Raw genomic sequence first — 19,939 nt, forward strand, 5'->3', positions numbered from 1 at the left:
ATCAGAGAGGGTGCCCACAGCAACAAACACGCAACTGTCTGACAGAAACAAAAATCTGGTCTTAAGTCCCAAATGGGTGCTTGACGCCACAACAGACTGGCTGACTGACTGTCAGTCATAACATAACTTTAACTTTAACTAGAACTGAGCTGAGTCCCAGAGTTCAAGCGAGCAGTTATTCAAGAGTTGAGATGGCAGTTGCAGCAGAGAATTGAGAGTCGTCAGTCGAAGGTGAGTGAGAATAATAGGGAGAAAGGAATTGGTCTGTGCAAAGAAGACTTCATGTGTGCTGCAGTGACAGTAAGACTATTATAAATCTGTTGCTAGGATATGACTAGTGAAGAATGAGAACCCTACAGTGTGTGTAACAGTGAGCTGCAAAGTTTGGAAATAGCAGTAGTGCTATAACTGCCTGTAATCCCGAGTTGAATGTATAAGGGGTCAACAAATCCAATCATTTAACCTACAGTCACTAATACATGTGACAATATGATTGTTTATTCTACTGCTGATGCCAACAGTCACTTACATGGTATAAAGCAACATTTTAGTTGTGTAACCTTAATTTTTTTCAACGATGTCATGTTCATAATCATTAAATTTACTGTCCACAAATAGATTTTATATCTCCCCATACTATGGGCTGGCAGCTGCATTTTAACTTGAGGACAACGGCTTATTGCCAGGGTAATGGTATTAGTGGGGACCTCTTTTCTAAAATCATGTTTCTTGGTACCTTCAAGCTTGTTGGCCAGTTGGACCACACGCTGCTGCAATAATGCAAAGTACAGCCAGTAAAGGCAAATGATTACAACTGCATAATGAGTTTATAAACATGCTGTGCTACAATATAGCCACCCCCTATACATGCTATAACAGGTATGGTAGTCTCTAGCCTAACAAGAGATCCCACCACTTCTAAGTCAGAAGACGGTGATTAATGATATCCAGAATATGTGTGCTTTGATAGCAAGTTCATGATGCAATATGGTAACCTAAAGTAACTATGAAGAGCTCATCGACTGAATCCTGGTTTGACAGTGTAAAACTGCATAGGTTATACAAGGTGGGAAAACTAAATATCTGAATTCCATTCAAAGAAACTGTGTACTGTCAACATATATACTGAATGTGGTCACCCTGTCTGATACATTTCCTATTGAGAATTGTCTGACGATGGATATGCTTTATCACCACTGCTTTTCAACTTCACTCTAGAATACACCACTAGGAAGGTTCAGAAAATCAGGTGGTACCGACTTCAAATTGGACACATTAGCTTCTGATCCATGGTGATGATGGAAATCTATGGGGGATAAAATAAAACACCTTAAGACAAACTAAATGCATGCTGATGTTTCTTCACCAGAATGGAAGGAAAAATCATAACACAAAATCTTTTGAAAATTAGGCAAAAGTTAAATATTTGGGAATGACAAGAACAAAGCAAAATTTGACTCATGAGGAAATTTTGAGCAGACTGAATTTCAGAAATGCTTGCTGCCATTCAGTTCATAAACTTTAGTTTTCTTGTCTTCAATCTAAACACATAAAAGCTATATATAAAAAAATTTTTTTTTGCTCATAGTTTTGTAAGGGTGGGAAACTAGTCTCTGAGATTATGGGAAGAACACAGACTTAAGATGTTTTGAAAACAGGGTGCTGAGAATATCTGGACCCAAGAGGGCTGAAGCAACAGGAGGTTGGAGAAAATCACATAATGATGAGTTTTACAATTTGTACTTCTCATCAAATACAATTAGAATGATGAAATGGCAGGGCTTGTAGCACGAATGGGAGCAAAGATGAACACATACATGTTTTTGGTGGGACGGATGGGAGAAAACAGGCCACCAGAAGGACTCACGTGTAGGTGGAAGGATACTATTAAGATGGATCTTAAGAGAAATACAATCCGTTGGTCTGGACTGAACTGCCCTGGCTTACTGTTGGAGCTAGCAGAGGGCTCTTTTGAACATGGTAATGAACCTTTGGCTTCCATAACATGTTGGGAAATTCTTGAGTAGCTGTGCAACTGTTAGCTCCACAGTGTGAATGAGTTAGTACCTTCAGAGAAGTAATGCCACACACACTAGGAGCCTATAAGAAATGATTTTGTTGAAACTGGCTTTGTTGGTCGGATGAATTTCACTGCTGTTCAATATTCAGAAACAAACAATGGCCTACTGATTATCAACTGCACTGTTTCCAGAGTAATGTAGTAAAGGTCAATTGTATATCAAAGAGCATGTGCAATGTCTTTGCAACGACTTTTTTACAACATTGTTAGTGTCTGTGGCTACACATGTACAGCATTAAATGGTAAGGCGACTGGTGAATGATGAACTGGAATTAATTTGGACGACAGCATTGTGGCCTAGCTGAGGTAATATCCCAGCATTTCCCAGAAGGGGCAGAGGAAAAACACAAAAAAAAAATCAGTTAGGTCAGACAATGTTCTAACTGAGCACTTCTTGATCACATGAGTAAGTCTAGAGCATTACCACTACACCAACCTGTTCAGTGATAAATCTCAAATGTTGGCAGGCTTACACCATGCAATGTCATCAATGCACAGGTAAAACAACTGAGTGCTTACAATATACGTTTATATGGACCTCACGAATTGCCACATACTCCTATCCAATGTAATGGTAGTATCAATTCAGGCATAATATTGCAGATTATTAATCCTTTATGTACTACATACATACATACATACATACATATGTCCTTTGACAATTTAGGTTAGGTTAAGGCAGCATACACACAATACTTTCTTTCAAACACTATGCATTCTGGCAAACAACTGATGCATACTGGCTAAATTTGTCAGAAGTTGCTCATCTGCCAGTGCACTGTTATGTTACAACCTTGAGGTTAAAGCTGAGCATAGTATTGGCATACATGACTTTAGGAAAGAAAGTTCTGCACATGCATCCTATGATACTTCTTTATTCTAAATTAGTGAAAAAAAAAAACAACACAGAAAGACCTGATGAACTGTTTTAATGACTCTTTCATGCCAAGTTTTAAGTGCAAGTAAACAAAACAAACCCATGCATTTCCATAATTTCTATTCTCAAAAATATAAATAAGTATACAGCTTAAAATTCTAAATAAGATGTGTGAAATTTAATTCTACTGGCCCTGCTAAATAACAAACAAGTCTGGAACTGGTTCCACAGAAGGTATCATATTCTGGCTTAGCACTGCTATGTTTCTGAACTTCGTCCATGACCTAATATTCCAAACAGAATGTGAAGTTCATAAACTGAATATGTTTCTGTTCTCAGGTGAAAAAATGGAGAGGCTGCTATTCAGCTGGGTCCATTACAGAGAGCTAACAGTGACCTACGTTAACTTTCTCTAACGTAAACAACTGCGTAGTTGTCTCCTAACTTTTCCACCTGACAGGATGACAACAAGTTCAGCTTCTGACATATTACGTTCTCATTATGATGCTGGATGACGGACAGAGTAGGAATTGTAACTCTGTTGCAGTCCACTAAAGAAGTTGGACAATGGTAGCAATATGGCCACCCCTTATGCCACAGTTATATGCATCCCAACTTGCTTTGAGTCTGTCTGCAGTTGGTAGTGAATGGCACAGTGCACTGTCACATCACTAGGTCATAAGGCAGGAGTTCTCAGCCTCTGTAGCACTGCAACCCCTTAAAATAATACACTTACAGTCCCCCCCATCTCTGCCACTGAGCTCATTGTTGCAGGTCCCTATCAGACTGTACAACCTGTCTGCACCTGCACTGACCTATAATATATTCCTGTATATTCAGGGGCTGGGGGAATTCTCTGGCTACAGCTACATTTTTCCAACAGTTCATTTTTCAGTCCAATGATTTACTGACACATCAGAAATGTCAGTGACTAAAACTATGTTTTAAATCATTCTTGAAAACTTGGCGGTCACCATAAGAAGAAGCTGTGACTCCATTATGGATCATGACCCACAGTTTGAGGAATCATGGTGTAAGCAGAAGGACTCCCCAGGCATCTAGACTGCTAGGCATTTTTAACAGCATGGTGGCTAAGAGCAGAGCAACAATGTAGCAAACATGTTAACAGGAGGAGAGGAAGATCTGCAGCCACTGTTCAGTTTTCTTGTTCTGTCATGAACATGCCATCTCCCTCATCAGGGTTCTGGCATCTAGGTTTAGGAAATATCTCTTCTATAGGCAGGTGCAGATTCATTTGCCATTTAACACTTAAATTTAAACCAATTTCAACCATTAATTTGGCTCTGCAATGGTACCGACCAAAACAAATTGTGTATTCATACACACCATGCTGCTGCTTTTTGTAAAGTAAAGGGGGAAATGGTGTTACAAAATCTCTCCTTCAGAGGTGCTTCATGGCAATTATCTAATTATAAAGGCCTGTCCTTTGGTCTCTTAAGGTCTGTGTACTGCAGCTCACTGAATTCGTCAGCAGAAAGGTTTCAAAAGTGTAAAGTCCAGCACAGAAGGTGTCAAAGATAAGAAGCAGAAAGTGGTGGAGATGAAACATGTATGTGTGGTTGTGCCCCTTCCTAACATATACAACAGAAATTCATCCTCTAAACTCTGTCTAAATCAGCCAATGACAGGGCTAGCAAAAGCAGCCTCATCAGTCATAACGACTGGAAAGGAAATGGTTAATTTTAATGCCTACCATGAAGCAGATTTCCACATTGGAGTACAGTATATCCCTCATGTTATGGTGCACCTAGCTATCAGCTGATAAAAAATTTCAAATTACTCTCTCCTAGTGCACATCAGACAAGTGAGGCTGGCCCATCAGTTTATTGACTAGGGTGCTGGTTGATGAATAGAGAATCAAGGTTCCTGGCAGGAACAGAGCCACCCAGCCACCTATCAATGAGCAAGAGGTGGCCATTCTGCATGGTTAATGTGGCCAGGGCAAGCAGCAAACTACTTTCCTCCACCTAGCCCTGATATTATGAATAAATGCTGCTATACTTCCATTTCCCAAATGTCTTCACGGTATGATGTTCAAGTGAGCGAAGGGACAACTTTTACCTTTAGTATTTTAAATATGTTTTATTTACATCATGTTATAACACTGCACAGTGTGGAAGGTAGGCCAGACTATATGGTGCCATAACCCAAAGACCACAGTTTGAATCTTTACCGATATTAAAAAAATCTTACCTTTGTTTACATTTCAAACTGCTAGTGTGAAATCTTGTGCAACTAATATTACTTACTGTCTCTCCTTGAGATATCATTATATGCAGCTACAACTGTTGTATTTTACATATACTTACTTTCACTGTGAAACAGAAGATTAATTTTATTCTAAGGTAAAGCACAGAAATTTGGACCAAAAGATTTGTTTACTCTAACTTGTGGGAAACACCATACCGAGATGCATATGGCTGTGCCATGACCTTCAAACAATAAGGATTTACATTTAATTTGCAGCAAAAACCTGACATGAAAAGGTAATCTATTCATTGAGAAACCTCATATGACAAGGTTAATTACACTGAGACAAATTGCTTGGTTTCTTATTAATTAGAACATACTGAAAGAGTGCAAGAGGGAGCTTCAATACATTCAAAGTATTTGCACTGTTGCAACATTGCAGCGCTCTTGCTGTTCACTTGTGAACACTGAAGTGGCTAATACAGCATACTCCTGATTATCCATGTTGATGTTACCGAGAAGATCACACACACACACACACACACACACACACACAAGGGCAATCCAAGTTTCAGGGGTAATAAGAAGATCATGGTGATTGCTGAGTATAGAAATTCAGAATTGTACACAGTTCAGTTTGTTCAATTCCCAAAAATCAAAAGACTTGCAGAAAAGTGTAATGTACATGAAATGCATTCCATTCTTCTCTACAATGCTGACTGAAAACTATTCCCTTTGATATACACTGATGTGCCAAAATTCATGGGATAGGTAGCTAGTAACATGTAGGACCCCTTCTAGCCCGGCAACATGGCATCGATTCCACAAGTGGATGGAAGACCTCTGGAGAGATGTTGAGCCATGCCGTCTGGATAGCCGCCCACAGCTCCCTGGTATTTGTAGGTACAGGATTTTGGGTGCGAATGGACCTCTCCACCACGTCCCATAAATGCTTGATTGGGTTCATGTTGGGCAAACGTGGTGGCCACACCATTCGGAACTTTCCAGAATGCTCCTCGAACCAATTCTGGACAACTCCGGCCCGATGACACAGTGCATTGTCCTGCTGGAATATCCCATCCTTGTGGGGGTACATGAAGTCCATGAAGGGGTGCAAATGGTCACCAAGCAGTGTAATGTAGCGGTCACTGGTCAATGATGTGTTTAGTTCGACAAGCGGACCCAACACATGCCACATGAACACACCCCACACCAGTATGGAACCATCACCAGCCTGCAGGGTGCCTTGTTGACAACTGGGGTCCATGGCCTCATGGGGTCTGCTCCACACCCGAACCCTATCATCCGCCCGAACAACTGCTACCATGACTGATCGGACCACACCACATGTTGCCAATCCTCCAGGGTCCAATTAACGATGTCACAAGCCCAGGTGAGGCGCTGTGTCTGGTGTCGTGGTGTTAACAGAGGCACTCTGGTCGGTCTTCTGCTCCCATATCCCATGGAAGCTAAAGAACGCTGCACTGACCTGCTGGATATGCGTCTGGTACCTCCTGCATTGAATGTGGATGTGATTTCAGCCAGTGTCGCTTGTCTGTTACCACGGACAATTCTAGCTAGATGCCACTGGTCACGATCATTAAGCACCCGTGGTCAGCCACTGCACTGTCCACAGTGGGTGGAAATGCCTTTCACAAGGTATTCCCAGTACACACATGACACCGTGGATTGAGGAATGTTGAATGACCGCACAACTTTGGAAATGGAATGTCCCATCCACCTGGCACCCACTATCATGCCCCATTCAAACTCCAATAATTCACGTCTGCTTGCCATAAGAAGACTGGCCAGCGTTCAACCAGACTCACGACAGAATACCTCACAACTGATACTGCTCTGGGCATTCCTAAGCCATCAAGGGATGGTGGCGCCACTTAAAAATAAATTTACATACTGTTATCCCATGACTTTTGGCACTTGAGTGTATATTTAGTGGGTTATGCTCAAGATGTAGGACTTCATGTAAAGTGGTTGTTAAAATTATCTGATGTAAACAAAAACTGAAAGAGCCTGATAATTCTTCATAAAATTCTAAATATAAAATTTCATGAAATCCCATCCAGTGGTTCTTAAGTTTCTTCATGCATGTGGACAGATGGACTAAACACAATTAATAGGCACATCATGCAATTGAAAATGCCCCAAAAAGTGTATGGATAAGCCACAAACCAGATATTATGCATATTGATAATCAGACACACACTGCATCACATTTCCTTCTGCACCAAGGTGACAGAAAGAAGTCATGGGCTGACCCCCTCCACATCTCCCTCATACTGAGATGCTTCCCATTCCAACATACTTCCCTATATTCCCCACCAGTCACTTAGACATTCTCATCTCATAACGCTCATTAACTGTCATAAACATCTCAGAGGGTACATCATGCCATGAGTAGGCAACCTTATGGATGAAAAGCCCTTGTGTTCAACAAGATCACCAGTATGGCTACTTTGGTTCTCACTGTGTTCTAAAGATAAACATAGTAACTATCTAAAGCTGACATAATAATCTACATCACTATCTGATAAGGATGCACCCTCAAAGATGTTTCAGACATACAATACTGGTAATGTTCCAGCAACAAGCACTGGTTGACTTATGCCAGAGGGGAACATAAGAACGGGCAGAAATGGGGAAGCCATCCTCGCCATCCATTTTTCCGTAACACCCGTACAGAAATGGAAACATACATATATCATACAGAAATGTAAATATTTTCCTTCTTGGTTGATTAGATGCCTGAATCAAAGCAAGCAACTATTCTGCTTCCAGAACAGGTCACAATGACATGCATTATTGTCACTAGAACATGCCAGTTGGTATCAAAACAAAACATAAAGACAACTGGTGGCACCACTCACCTCCTCTAGCGACCTGCATGCCTGAATGAAGCATCAAACAAAACATAAAGAAAACTGTTGCAAATTTGAACTTCACAATACATTAAGATTCAGAAACAGATAAGCTACTAAGATAGAAGCAATACATATTCACATGTTTAAACATATGAGCCTACTCCTATTATTATGAACGAGCAGATTCTTGGGGACTTCCCGTTTGGGATGCACTTCCACTTGAATACATTTCTTTTCCCCCCAGAATTTCGAACAAAGTGTCCTGGAAAGCAGACCTAAGAGGGGTGAACCAAGTGGAAAATGAAAAATCCTTATTTATAAAAGCCTATGGGTTACACCTCCATCTCTATTTGGCCCTTATACATAAGCCGCTGTTTTAAGTAGTTACAGACAGGAATTCCTAGGCCTCCCTCATGACAGTGAAAGGTACCTATACTTCAGTCAGTATTACAGCCTCAATCTTTCCCACAGAAGCATTTTGCTGTTGGTAGTGTGCATTTTCAAGTTCATGTTTGAAGTTGAGTTCCTGCTCATTGCCCATCATTAGCTCCACATGGTGCCCACTGCGCCAGCTGGCAGGAGCTACACTCACTCAGTGGTATGGTACAAGTCTGGGAGAACGTGAATTTCACTAGACCGAATGAAATGTGAGCAAGTGAAGCCCTTCACATTGGTGCCTCTACAGAGGTAAAACCAATGCCATACTTCACAACATGTGGCAGTGTACCAGAAGGGCGTCCTGAGTGGCCCAGCATGAGAAATCAGTGAGACATTGTAGAGGTAACATATGACAAACTTCATGACACGATCTGCATCGCTTGGTTAAGATACACAGCAATTTGTGTGGACTTACATTACTGTTAGTAATTTATGTACTTATATGAACATTTAATGCAAGAGTATTTACCAGTCAAATCATTCATTTAGTTAACTGGTTAATGGGGCTCACATTTAGTTGACTTGGAAAATTTTGCACTGAGTTACTGACATGTAATATCCATGAAAATTAATCAGAATGCAATTGAGTTCATTACAGTGGGACAGCAACACCCACAAGTCACACTTATTTGTGCCTTGTACACTGTATTCTAACTGTAAGAAAGTAAGAAACAAGTTTCAATGACAATCACAAATGTTTCACTGCGTAAATTTGTACAGCCTGTCATACCTCAAGCAGATAACTAATACTAACAGTACTGCCATCCTGGAAAGCAAGACACGATTTACATTTACATGCATGAGCTGATGTGGTTATCAACCATTTTGTGACCCCAGTACAATCATCAACAATGTGATGAAATTTATAAGAGTGGATCAAGGACGGGTTATCTGCAGAAAGTTTAACTAGAGTTGGAAAATGTTTATTTCAAAGGTTCCACCCTCATTCCATTTAAGATCATTCAGAATAATGTGAGGCTATGCATTAGTTACAGATAGGACCACCAGGTGGCAGTGAAAGAGAAGTGAGTGAGAAACCCTCTTGGAAAAAGGCTATCTGAAAGACCCTGAGGGACACGAGAGAACAGTGAAATAGATTTTAAAGCAACATGTGGTGAAAATGAAAATGGATGCTGTTGTCTATGCTTCAGCTGAAATTACAGTCTCGCCCTTTGCTCACAGAAAAATACTATATTGTTAAGAGCAGGCATGTTCACTGAAATTGAGATTTAATATCTAACCATGGATCAATGAAAGGCTCATATACAAAAGCACAGCTAGGGATAGAAACTTTTTATTTTGAAGGTTTGCCCTGTTGTCACACGTGAGAACATTGGGAATAACATGTGACTGCATGTTAATAGCAGTGGTAATATCAAAACAACAGATGTTAGTATCTGTACGAGGGGGTACCCAAAACAAACCGAACTTATTTTTTTTTAACTTATTTATTCAAATTTTAAGCACAAACCTTCAATCCCCTTCAAAGTACTCTCCACTTACACTAATACACTTGTCTAGTCTTTTATTCCATTTTTCAAAACATTGTCTAAATTCATCTTTTGAGATGCTTGACAGCGCCTCCGTCGTTTTTTCCTTTCATGTCTCTTTTCATTCGAGGAAACAAAAAAAAAGTCGCACGGGGCAAGGTCGGGTGAGTATGGAGGGTGAGGAACAGGGGTCATACCATTTTTGGTCAAGAACTGTCGTACAGACAGGGCTGTGTGAGCAGGGGCATTGTCATGATGGAAAAACCAGTCACCCGACTGCCACAAATCTGGCCGCTGAGCTCCAAGTCACTCCCGACAGCTCCACAATTTCTTCAATGGTCCGTCGTCGATCTTCCTTGATGATTTCACGAATTTTTTCAACATTTTCATGTGTTCGGGCCATGGAAGGACGACCAGAACGAGGTTTGTCATAAATTGACATTTCACCATTTTTGAAATGGGAAAACCACTCAAACACTTGAGTTTTCCCCATAGCATCGTCCTTGTATGCCGTTTTTAACATTTCAAGAGTTTCTGTTCCACTTTTCCCGAGCAAAAAGCAGAATTTCACCGCCGCACGCTGTTCATGAAAATCAGCCATTGCAAAAACGACGATCACACAAAACAGTTGTCACTATAAACTCTGCCGAAACTAGTCCTTACCTTCTGAAGCAATGGTAGTCGGCTTATCGACTCAGGAATGTTAGCTCTATGCGCTCATAGTGGCAAAATGCGGTACTACAAAAGCTATGCCCACAAAAAAATTAGTTCGGTTTCTTTTGGGTACCCCATCGTATATGTTTATTTTGTTGTATATGAGGTCAAATCACTCAACCACAAACAATTACAGTTGGTCAAGTTATGACTGCAAGAAACGTCTCTCTGTTGTTTAATATGAGGTTAGGTATTTTTGACAAAGATTTTTTTGCAGATACCTTTTGCCAAAAACCATATTATCCAGACAACTGCACTGCTTAGTGCACACTGATATTCTGTCTAGTTCAGTAATTTAGCAGAATTATGGCTGCTTTTTCCAGAGCTTTTGAAATTAATGAGGTTAGGTATTTTTGCTACTGTTTGTTTTAACGATTTCATTTTTAAATATCAACAGGGTCTGCCAAGTCTATATGATATACAAAGAATGATGTAATTTAATTTATGATGGAAGTGAAATGAAGATTATTATATTGGGTTTCACATGCCAAATGGAGAGAGGTGAGTGAGAAACCCTCTTGGAAAAAGGCTATCTGAAAGACCCAGAGAAACATGAAAGAACAGTGAAATAGATTTTAGGGCAACATGTGGTGAAAATGAAAATGGATGCTGTTGTGTCTTACCATTGAAACATTAATAGAAACTGACACCTGTTCCACATTCTTGGATCATATTTGTTACTACTGCAACTAGATATTTTGAATACTGGAAACTGCCCACATGGACACGCATCAGCCTTTACTTTGTCGTGTCTCAAGCTTGTCACTCACATGCACACCATCTAGCGGTTCACTTCTGAGATATAACAGTTCTCCCATACTTATACTGGATCTTATCAGATGGACTCACTTTGAAATGAATAGTTACAATAGCACTGAAATTGGTTTGCCTACTAATACATCACAATACAAATACAATAATAAAACGATCAACTTCTTCCTGTGACGAAGTCATGTAGGTATGATGGGAGAGTGCATTGTCATGTCAATCTCCTAGGTTGAACATCCTCCTCAGGATAGGCCAGTGCCTTTTCGACATCCTCCTGTAGGTATGATGGGAGTTTGCATTGTCGTGTCGACCTCCTAAGTTGAACATCCTCCTCAGGATAGGCCAGTGCCTTTTCGACATCCTCCTGTAGGTATGATGGGAGTTTGCATTGTCGTGTCGACCTCCTAAGTTGAACATCCTCCTCAGGATAGGCCAGTGCCTTTTCGACATCCTCCTGTAGGTATGATGGGAGTTTGCATTGTCGTGTCGACCTCCTAAGTTGAACATCCTCCTCGGGATGGGCCAGTGCCTTTTCGACATCCTCCTGTACTGGTTGAGCTGGGGCATCTTGGTTATTCCAGCCATCTGGTTGCTGGAGATTGGCTTCTAAATTCAATAGGCCTATCCAGTATTTTTGAGAATATGACCTGCTAACCCTCTAACAGGATATCTGCTTCTAGGGTATACTCATAGGAGAGCTTTTGGTTCTCTTGTATTTCCAGTTTGGTCTTTGATAATTGTTCATCTGAGTCTGTTTCCTTCCTGATTGCATCAGCATTTAGCCATTCAGTTGAGATTTCCTTTATTCATGCCATGCACACACAACTGACTTCAATGTTGATTGCCTAGTCATCAAAGTTCCAAAATTCCTTCTGAACAACCGGGGCTCTAGAAAGACAATCAGCATCAAGGTTATTGATGCCTTTTTTGAAGACCACTTCATAGTCGAATGCTGAGAGGAAGGCGGCATACCGAAGCAACTGCCCTGATGTCATTGGTGGTAATTTGGCGTTTTGATAGAAGATTCTTGTCAATGGTCGATTGTCAGTTACCAGCTTGAAGTGTCTTCCGAACAAATAATTGAAAAAAAATTCCACTGTGAACACCTTAGCGAGGGCCTCAAGACTGAGCTGGGATTAATTTAGTTTGGCTGCCATTAAAGTGATCTGGATGCAAACGCAATTGGTCGTTCTTGCCCATCAGTGATGTGCGATAGGATGCCCTCAACTCTCACAGGGCTGGCATCACAGGTAAGGACGAACAGAAGTGTTGGGTCATATGGAGTCAGAACACATTCATTTGCTATCTCCCTTTTCAGTTTAATGAAAACTGCTTCGCATTCTGCCATCCATCGGAACCTTGAGTTCTTTCGAAGAAGCTGTCAAAGAAAATAGGTGGTTGAGGAATTATTTGGAAGAAATTGTGAGTAAAGTGACCATCTTGAGTAATCGGCATAATCCTTCCACATCGGAAGGTCTTGGCATATCAATTATTGCTTTGATTTTTTCTGGGCTCTAAGAAATTTTGTTAAATTCTATGATGTGTCTCAAGTATTCGATTCACTCTTGGAAGAGGGAGAACTTTTTCCAATTCAAGTGAAGGTCATAGTTCTTCAACCTTTGGAGACACATTTCAAGGTTCTTCCAATATGCTTTTGTTGTGCCATGAATTATATCATCAAAGCAAGACAGCGTTTTTGGTAGGCCTTGAAGAATCTGATTGATGATATGGTTAAAATCACTTGGAGTTGTTTTGATACCAAATGATAACCAGTTCATATGATAGGCGGTGTGTAGTTACCATTTGAATTTGACTGTTCCCTTAATCAACTAAAACATGAAGATATGCCTTATATAAATCTAGGCAACACAAGTATTTTGAGTTTCTGAGACTATTAAGGATGTCATCAATCTGTCGAATTGGATAATTTGCATTGGCTAGCCGTTCAGTGACACTGATTTTATAGTCAACATATAATTGAACGTTTCCATCTGGCTTTGTTATCACAATGAGTGGTGATCCCCAATTGCTCACAGCAACTTCTGAAATAATTCTCTCGAGTGCATCCAGTTCTTTATTGACTTTATCACGGAGGGCATATGGCACTTCTCGCTCTTTATGGAAGACTGGTTTAGCTTTGTTGCGGAAGTGCAATGACACACTGACTCCTGGAATACAACCAACTGCCTCTTAAAAAATTTCTGGGTATCTGGAGATAATGTCATTGATGCAGTCTACCATGTGCACTCCTGGTGCTCTTGAATTTACTATCTGTTCAGAATCAATTTCTTGAAGGCTAATGCCAATATGGTGTATCCACATTCATCCTAGCAGTGCGTCATACTCCTCTGTGACAACACAGAGCTCTTCCCGGAACGTTCTTCCTTGGTATTCCACATTTATTTTGACTTTCCCGCCTGGCAGAAACACGCTGCCCATGTATGAACGAAATGCAACTGTTGATTTTTTAATCTGAGCTGAGATATTGACCTTATAGAATTTGTCATGTGGGATGAAGGTGGAGCTGGCACTTCAGTCGACTTTGAACTTCTGTTCATGACCCTCGATGTTTACTGATACAAAGTATTTATCACAGTCTTGCGATGTTGCTTCCTTGTTTTTAAAAGCTCTATGATCTGGTTCAACCCATAATAACCAAGAGTTTATTTATTGTAGGCACAATTTGTAAACTCTGGTTTTGCAGTGATAGCCTTACTTTTTACATCCAATAATGATTGAATGCACACTTTCTTAACATGTCCAGATCTCTTACAGGCACTACACTTGAGTGAGTTGCGATCCGTGTTGCACGCTTTTGTGTTATGATTATCTTGGCCACAGGGATTGTAGAGATTTTTAATTCCAAGCTTTTTGAAGTCGAATCTGGGTTGTGACTTTGAGTGTTGTTTAGGTTTGACCTTGGTTCAAGAGGTAGAATGATTCCTAATTCTGGGCCTTGCCATCATTACGTCTGGTATTTTGATATTTGAAAACCTTGTTGCCCTCTTCATGTGCACTAGTCAGAGTCGTAGATTTCTTAGAAAGTTTACAACTTTTAGTTTTTGAAGCTTCTCAGGCTATTGCCCTCTTTGCAATTTCATTCAATGCATGGATCTCTGACTGAAAAATTTGCTCACGAATTGAATACCATGGACAAACTGTGCACATAAAAATTTGTCTGCAATTGACATATGGCACTCACAAGGTGAGATAAATTCAGTCAATAAGGTCATGTTGGAGAGTTGCAACACAGCCTGTGCCTATTTGAGTTTCGGCCTGGTAAGTTGAAAGAAAATGATGTTGAAAGACCAGAATTTTTGGGGGGGGCAGAGGTGCATTTCAAAAGTATTCATTAGTTCATCATACACTAACTCAGCTGGAGTCCTTGGGGACACTAATGCCACCAGCATATCATAATTCAAAGCATGCAGTGAATTAAGAAACATACGTTTGAGGTTATTTTCTTAATTTCAAGAAAGTTTTCAAATCGCTGGAGATAGTATGTGAAGGATTCCTTTTTAGAATCAAAATTTTCAAAAGGCAAAAGTAACACCAGATTAACTTGAGATTCGCACTTGACTGTTGCGCTGAAGTACTTGGCACTTGCAGTGGTAGAGCTTGTTCAAGAAATTGCTGGTGCTATGTTTGAAAAGCCAGCGTGAACTGTTTAAATTCATCAGCATCCACTATATGGAATTTGAAATCAAAAAGGTACCAGGAATAGAGACTTTGTAACTTATAGAAGCTTGACCTTGATCACTTGGTATCCCTAACCTCACTTATTTTCACTTGTCGTATTTATCACTGTCACCAATTTTTCTTGTCTTAACATTGAAATACTAATAGGAAATGACACCTGCTCCACATTCTTGGCTCATATTTGTTACTACTAACACTAAACTGCCCACCTGCACATGCGTCACCCCTTGCTCTGTCCCGTCCCAAGTGCGTCACTTCCGCACACACCATCTAGCAGTTCACTTCTTAGATATAACAGATGGTTACAAAGTATAACCCTCTCACTGTTTGTGAAGAAAACTGCACCAGCTGACAGTTAGACAATATTTATTTAAGTATATCAGAATTTGGATATGCAATTAATACATCATTTTTGCGTATGTGTATACAAGACTAAAAACATAACTAAATAAATTGCTATTAATAAATATATTTTTTGCCTACTTTCCTTATTTTGCAAAAATAAATGCAGGCTTATGAGATCTGTGAACTCTCTCCTATAAACTTTTGAACGCCTGAACCAGTCCTGATGAAACATGGTATGTATATCGTGCATGTGAACCCTTCTGAAAGGCATGCCTCATAAATGCCTCACATCAATCTATGTGTCTGTTTGTGTATGTTAACAGGCAATGGCTGAGTAAAAACATTACCATGGCAACGAATACATATGAAACAATAGAAGAATTGTTGGATGTGTCAGTTCATATGTGGCCCATGTCATATCAAAGGAGAGCTGGTAGAGCTCTCTGTGCATCCCCTTTATCCTTGCTGGGCAATGGCCCAGAAGACACATTGCCGTGGCAATGAGGAATTGTTTGAGGCGTAATTTTCTATGTGGTTGGTATCATATCAGAGGAAAGTAGGTGATTAGTTCTCCCAGAACTTACTGTTTACACATATATGTATACACACCACTGTGGATTCAATTTGTATCTAAGTATTAAATTCACACTTATTTGCATATAATTGCTCAATAAAAAAAGATATTATTCTTGAACTCTGTTTACTGACACAGTTTTATCCATAACGCAACCCTCAGAACTGTTGTACCCATTGCAGTGAGTGGGTTATTAAAGATGACTAACAAGGAAGGAGAAGACACATACTACCAAAATATGACAGCTATAGCATATCTCAAACCTGTGGTTACAGTACCTACACCTGAACAACAATAAACTTTCTGCTGAACCAAACAAAATGGTACCTTTTCCTTCATGCGCAGACCATGAAGCACCTCCTCAATCTCAAGTTTCCAGTCCTCCTGCATAGTGTGGAAGCTCTCATGTGGCGTCTGTGTAAATGCTGAATGAACAATAGCATCCAGAGCCTGAAGAATGTCTTCAAATGAGGGGCGCAGGTGAGGGTCTGGACACCAGCAGGCTGTAACAACCAAGTTATTGCTTCAGTTTCTCTTTCCTTGCTACTTTTGTAAAGGGCAATAAAACTTTTGGTTTCAAAAAAGCAGGAAACTTCTGCTCAATGGATAATGACTCTTTAAGCCTTCATGCCTATTGGGTGTACATGTCCTGCAGATATATCTGATATATCTCTAGGGATCTATATCCCTCTGTGAATATGAAATCACATGTGGTTCATGAGCAAAGGGGCTCATGGTGACTTCCTCAATTATGTTAGAAATCCCTAAATCAAGTCTTTGGTGAAAAGTAGATAGGTTGAGATGGGCCTGCTCCATGGCCCTGATACTCATCAGGCCTCAATCCAACAGACTTTTCTTTGGAAATATATGAAGTGTTTAGTTTATGCCACTTCAGTCCGTGATGATGCAGAGTTGCAGTAGCATGTAGAGAACACCTGTTAAGCAATTTCATGGAAGGAAGGGACTTCAGGCATGTGTACAAATCCATGAGGCACTGTGCTGAGCTCTGTTTGGGCATGGGTGGACTGCATGTCAAAGAACTACTACTTTGTTACATTCAGATTTACTTGAGAAATACTAGCAAGGCTGCTGTCCTCCTCAAATATCCTAAAATTCAAAAGGGCCACAGCTCTGAAATGTAATCCATTCTGGGTATATTTTCAATATAGATTTTTTAACTCTTTCAATGGGTGAAACCACATCCCAAAGTTTGGTGAATCATTTTTTGTTCATTCTGCATATGTTATGGTATAAATGAATAATACATTTTAATAATAACAAATGAGTTATTCATAATATAAATAATTACCAGCTATTAACTATTAACATAACATAATGTAACATGACACACATACACATTCTAGGGTCATGCCATAGCTCAAGCAGTTAGATGCTGACTTCACACACCATGGAGCCTTGAGTTCAATCCCAAATGACTTCATGTGAGGTTCTTTGTGAATGAAGCAGAACTATAGAAAATTTCTTTAAAAAATTCTTTGGTTTTTCCTGCTAATCCTCCATCAGTGCTGCATACTCATCTATCACTGCCCCCTGAGAAGACAAACAGCCCTGCCCTGCCCTGGCAGCACAGTCCCATACATTCACGTTTTAGGTTTGAGGCTTGATCTCTAACAAGGCACTTGGGTGATCACAGAGAGACTAAGGAAGTTTATATAAATAGGGCAATTATAACTTGATGTCTCAACTTCAAAAGCTTACACCTGAGGTAATTCCAGGGCAGAAATGTCATACAAGCATAGGTCTCATTCTTAACAGTTATGAATTTATCACTACTGAACATTAAGAAATGTAAAATAAGTGGACAAGTACTTGCATAAAGTATTCATTGCTGAATTTGCATTAACTGCTCAAAATGACCACCCTTCATCTCAGTACACATCCTGGCTCATCTGTGAACTGAAGGCACTATGCACATCACGTCATTAGGATTGCCTAGTTGCAGCAAACAAAATGCAAAAATGTAATGAGCCTTGTGTCTCCACTTTCTATCAGTATACTAGATCCTTCATGTTCCCCCAAAGGAAAAAATCTAAGGGAATGAAGTCCGGAGATCTGGCTGGCAAATGCTGCACATGTCAACATGACCTACACCCAAACCATTTTTAATTTCAGACGTCTAATGCTCAGGGCACATGGTACCGTAGTTGGCACTATGCTACAAGCTAGAAGATCACAGGTTCTAGTCCCTTGCGAGGGATTTTTTCAATTTACCTAATCCTTCCAGCCACACTATGGCCCTGGGGTCGACTCAGCCTCTAACAGAAATGAGTACCAGGAATATTCTTGGGGGTAAAGGGCGGCTGGCGCGTCAGGCTGACAACCTTACCGCCATCTGTGAGCTGATTGTCTAGATAATGTGGGATCCTCGACATCTCACAACCCTACAGGCCATCACGGCCTGTTACAGGGATAGCTTTACAATTTGCCATCTAATGATCTGTACCTGCTGAATAACACACCTATGTTCACGTGACACTCCTGACTGGGAATGACCTTGGGCATGAGATTCTGATGCCAAAACATTAAGTCATGAAGTGACCCCCCACCATCTCTCTCTGTGCATATCTGTGTGTGTGCATGGGGGCATGCACACTGATGGCATGAACGGACTATGAGATTTGTTCAGAGAGTTCCTCTTCTTTGTCAATAACAGCTTGCTTCAAGAATTACAGCTTAGTTAGACCTATCTCCTCCAAAATAATTAGTCTGGGCACTAATGAACCACTCCAACTCTCCATTTCTGGAAGCACTGTTTGAAGTATTTATGTCAAATTGCTCTCAGTTCATCTATTATATTCATAATAATTTCCTCTTCTGTTCAAAATCTTGTTCCATATTGTAATTATTATTTAGAGGAATAGAAAGGAAAGTCTATGAGGGATGGGTCATGTGAATAGGGAAGTTGTGAAAAGACAGGAATCAAAGTTTTGTCAAAAACTCTTGACTCAACAACACTGTGTGAGCTAGTCACTGTCATGGCAATGTACACAGTTCCTGAGTCCGCATTCCCAGTAAATTTCTTCATACCATATCATTTGCATGACTCAAAAGTTCCAGATAATAAGCTAGATTAACAATGTAGCCCACTGGAGGGAACTAACGATGAACAGACAGCAATGTGATAATCAAAAACACAATCAACACTAGTTTCACATTCAGGTAGATCAGTGTTTTTTGGATGCAGTGAATCAGACCTCTTCCACAGTACTGACTGTCATTTTTTTCCATCTCATATGCATTAACTGCAAGTCTCAACTCCAGGGACAACATTTTCTCAAAAAAGTCAGCAGTCACTTGTCACACAGGATCTTCACAGACTAAACATCCAGTCTCCTTTGGTACTTCCTGTACAATCAACTGATTATTGGCAAAGACAAAGTCTTTTGCCTGTGAAATCAAAGAATCATTTCTTGAAGCTTAAAGTCAGCACAACTTCCCATCATTATCAGTTGAAGAACTCCTGCTTTGGAAATGTTTGTGCCTCATTGCTGTAAGCTTCACATAACATTCTGTGGGATTCCACAGCTGTTTTGCTCAGTTTGACAGAAAATTTCAGTTTCATACAAGTTCTTTGCTCCTTTAAGGACGCTGTATAACAACATCAAACCACACCACCATGCAAACACTTATAACACTATAGAATGTCATGTCAGCTGCTTGGAATGAACCACTATATGTAGGTTATAGTCTCATCCGTCAGCTACTTCACACACATCGACATGCACATCACTGGTGTTACTTCAGACAGCCATTCCATGATTTTTGCAAACAAACCTTTAACGCAAATATGATGTTTCTGCACATTATCCATCATTAACAACCTCCTGTTTCTATTTAAAACAC

General features: G+C 40.2%; 1 protein-coding gene across 3 annotated transcripts in view; it reads right to left on the reverse strand.

The window, feature by feature from the left end:
* LOC111874705 overlaps positions 1 to 19,939 on the reverse strand; it is a 178,243-nt gene that overhangs the window by 40,312 nt on the left and 117,992 nt on the right. For 2 of the 3 annotated variants that reach the window (XM_023870428.2, XM_023870426.2), the window contains exons 4-5: positions 16,403 to 16,578; positions 8,054 to 8,074 (exon numbers count right to left, since the gene is read on the reverse strand). In XM_023870428.2, the coding sequence (XP_023726196.1) occupies positions 8,054 to 8,074; positions 16,403 to 16,578 (197 nt within the window). The remainder of the gene's footprint in view (positions 1 to 8,053; positions 8,075 to 16,402; positions 16,579 to 19,939) is intronic. The other variant, XM_023870427.2, reaches the window with a different exon arrangement.

Source organism: Cryptotermes secundus, unplaced genomic scaffold (assembly GCF_002891405.2).
Source record: "Cryptotermes secundus unplaced genomic scaffold, Csec_1.0 scaffold302, whole genome shotgun sequence".
Classification (NCBI taxonomy): domain Eukaryota; kingdom Metazoa; phylum Arthropoda; class Insecta; order Blattodea; family Kalotermitidae; genus Cryptotermes; species Cryptotermes secundus.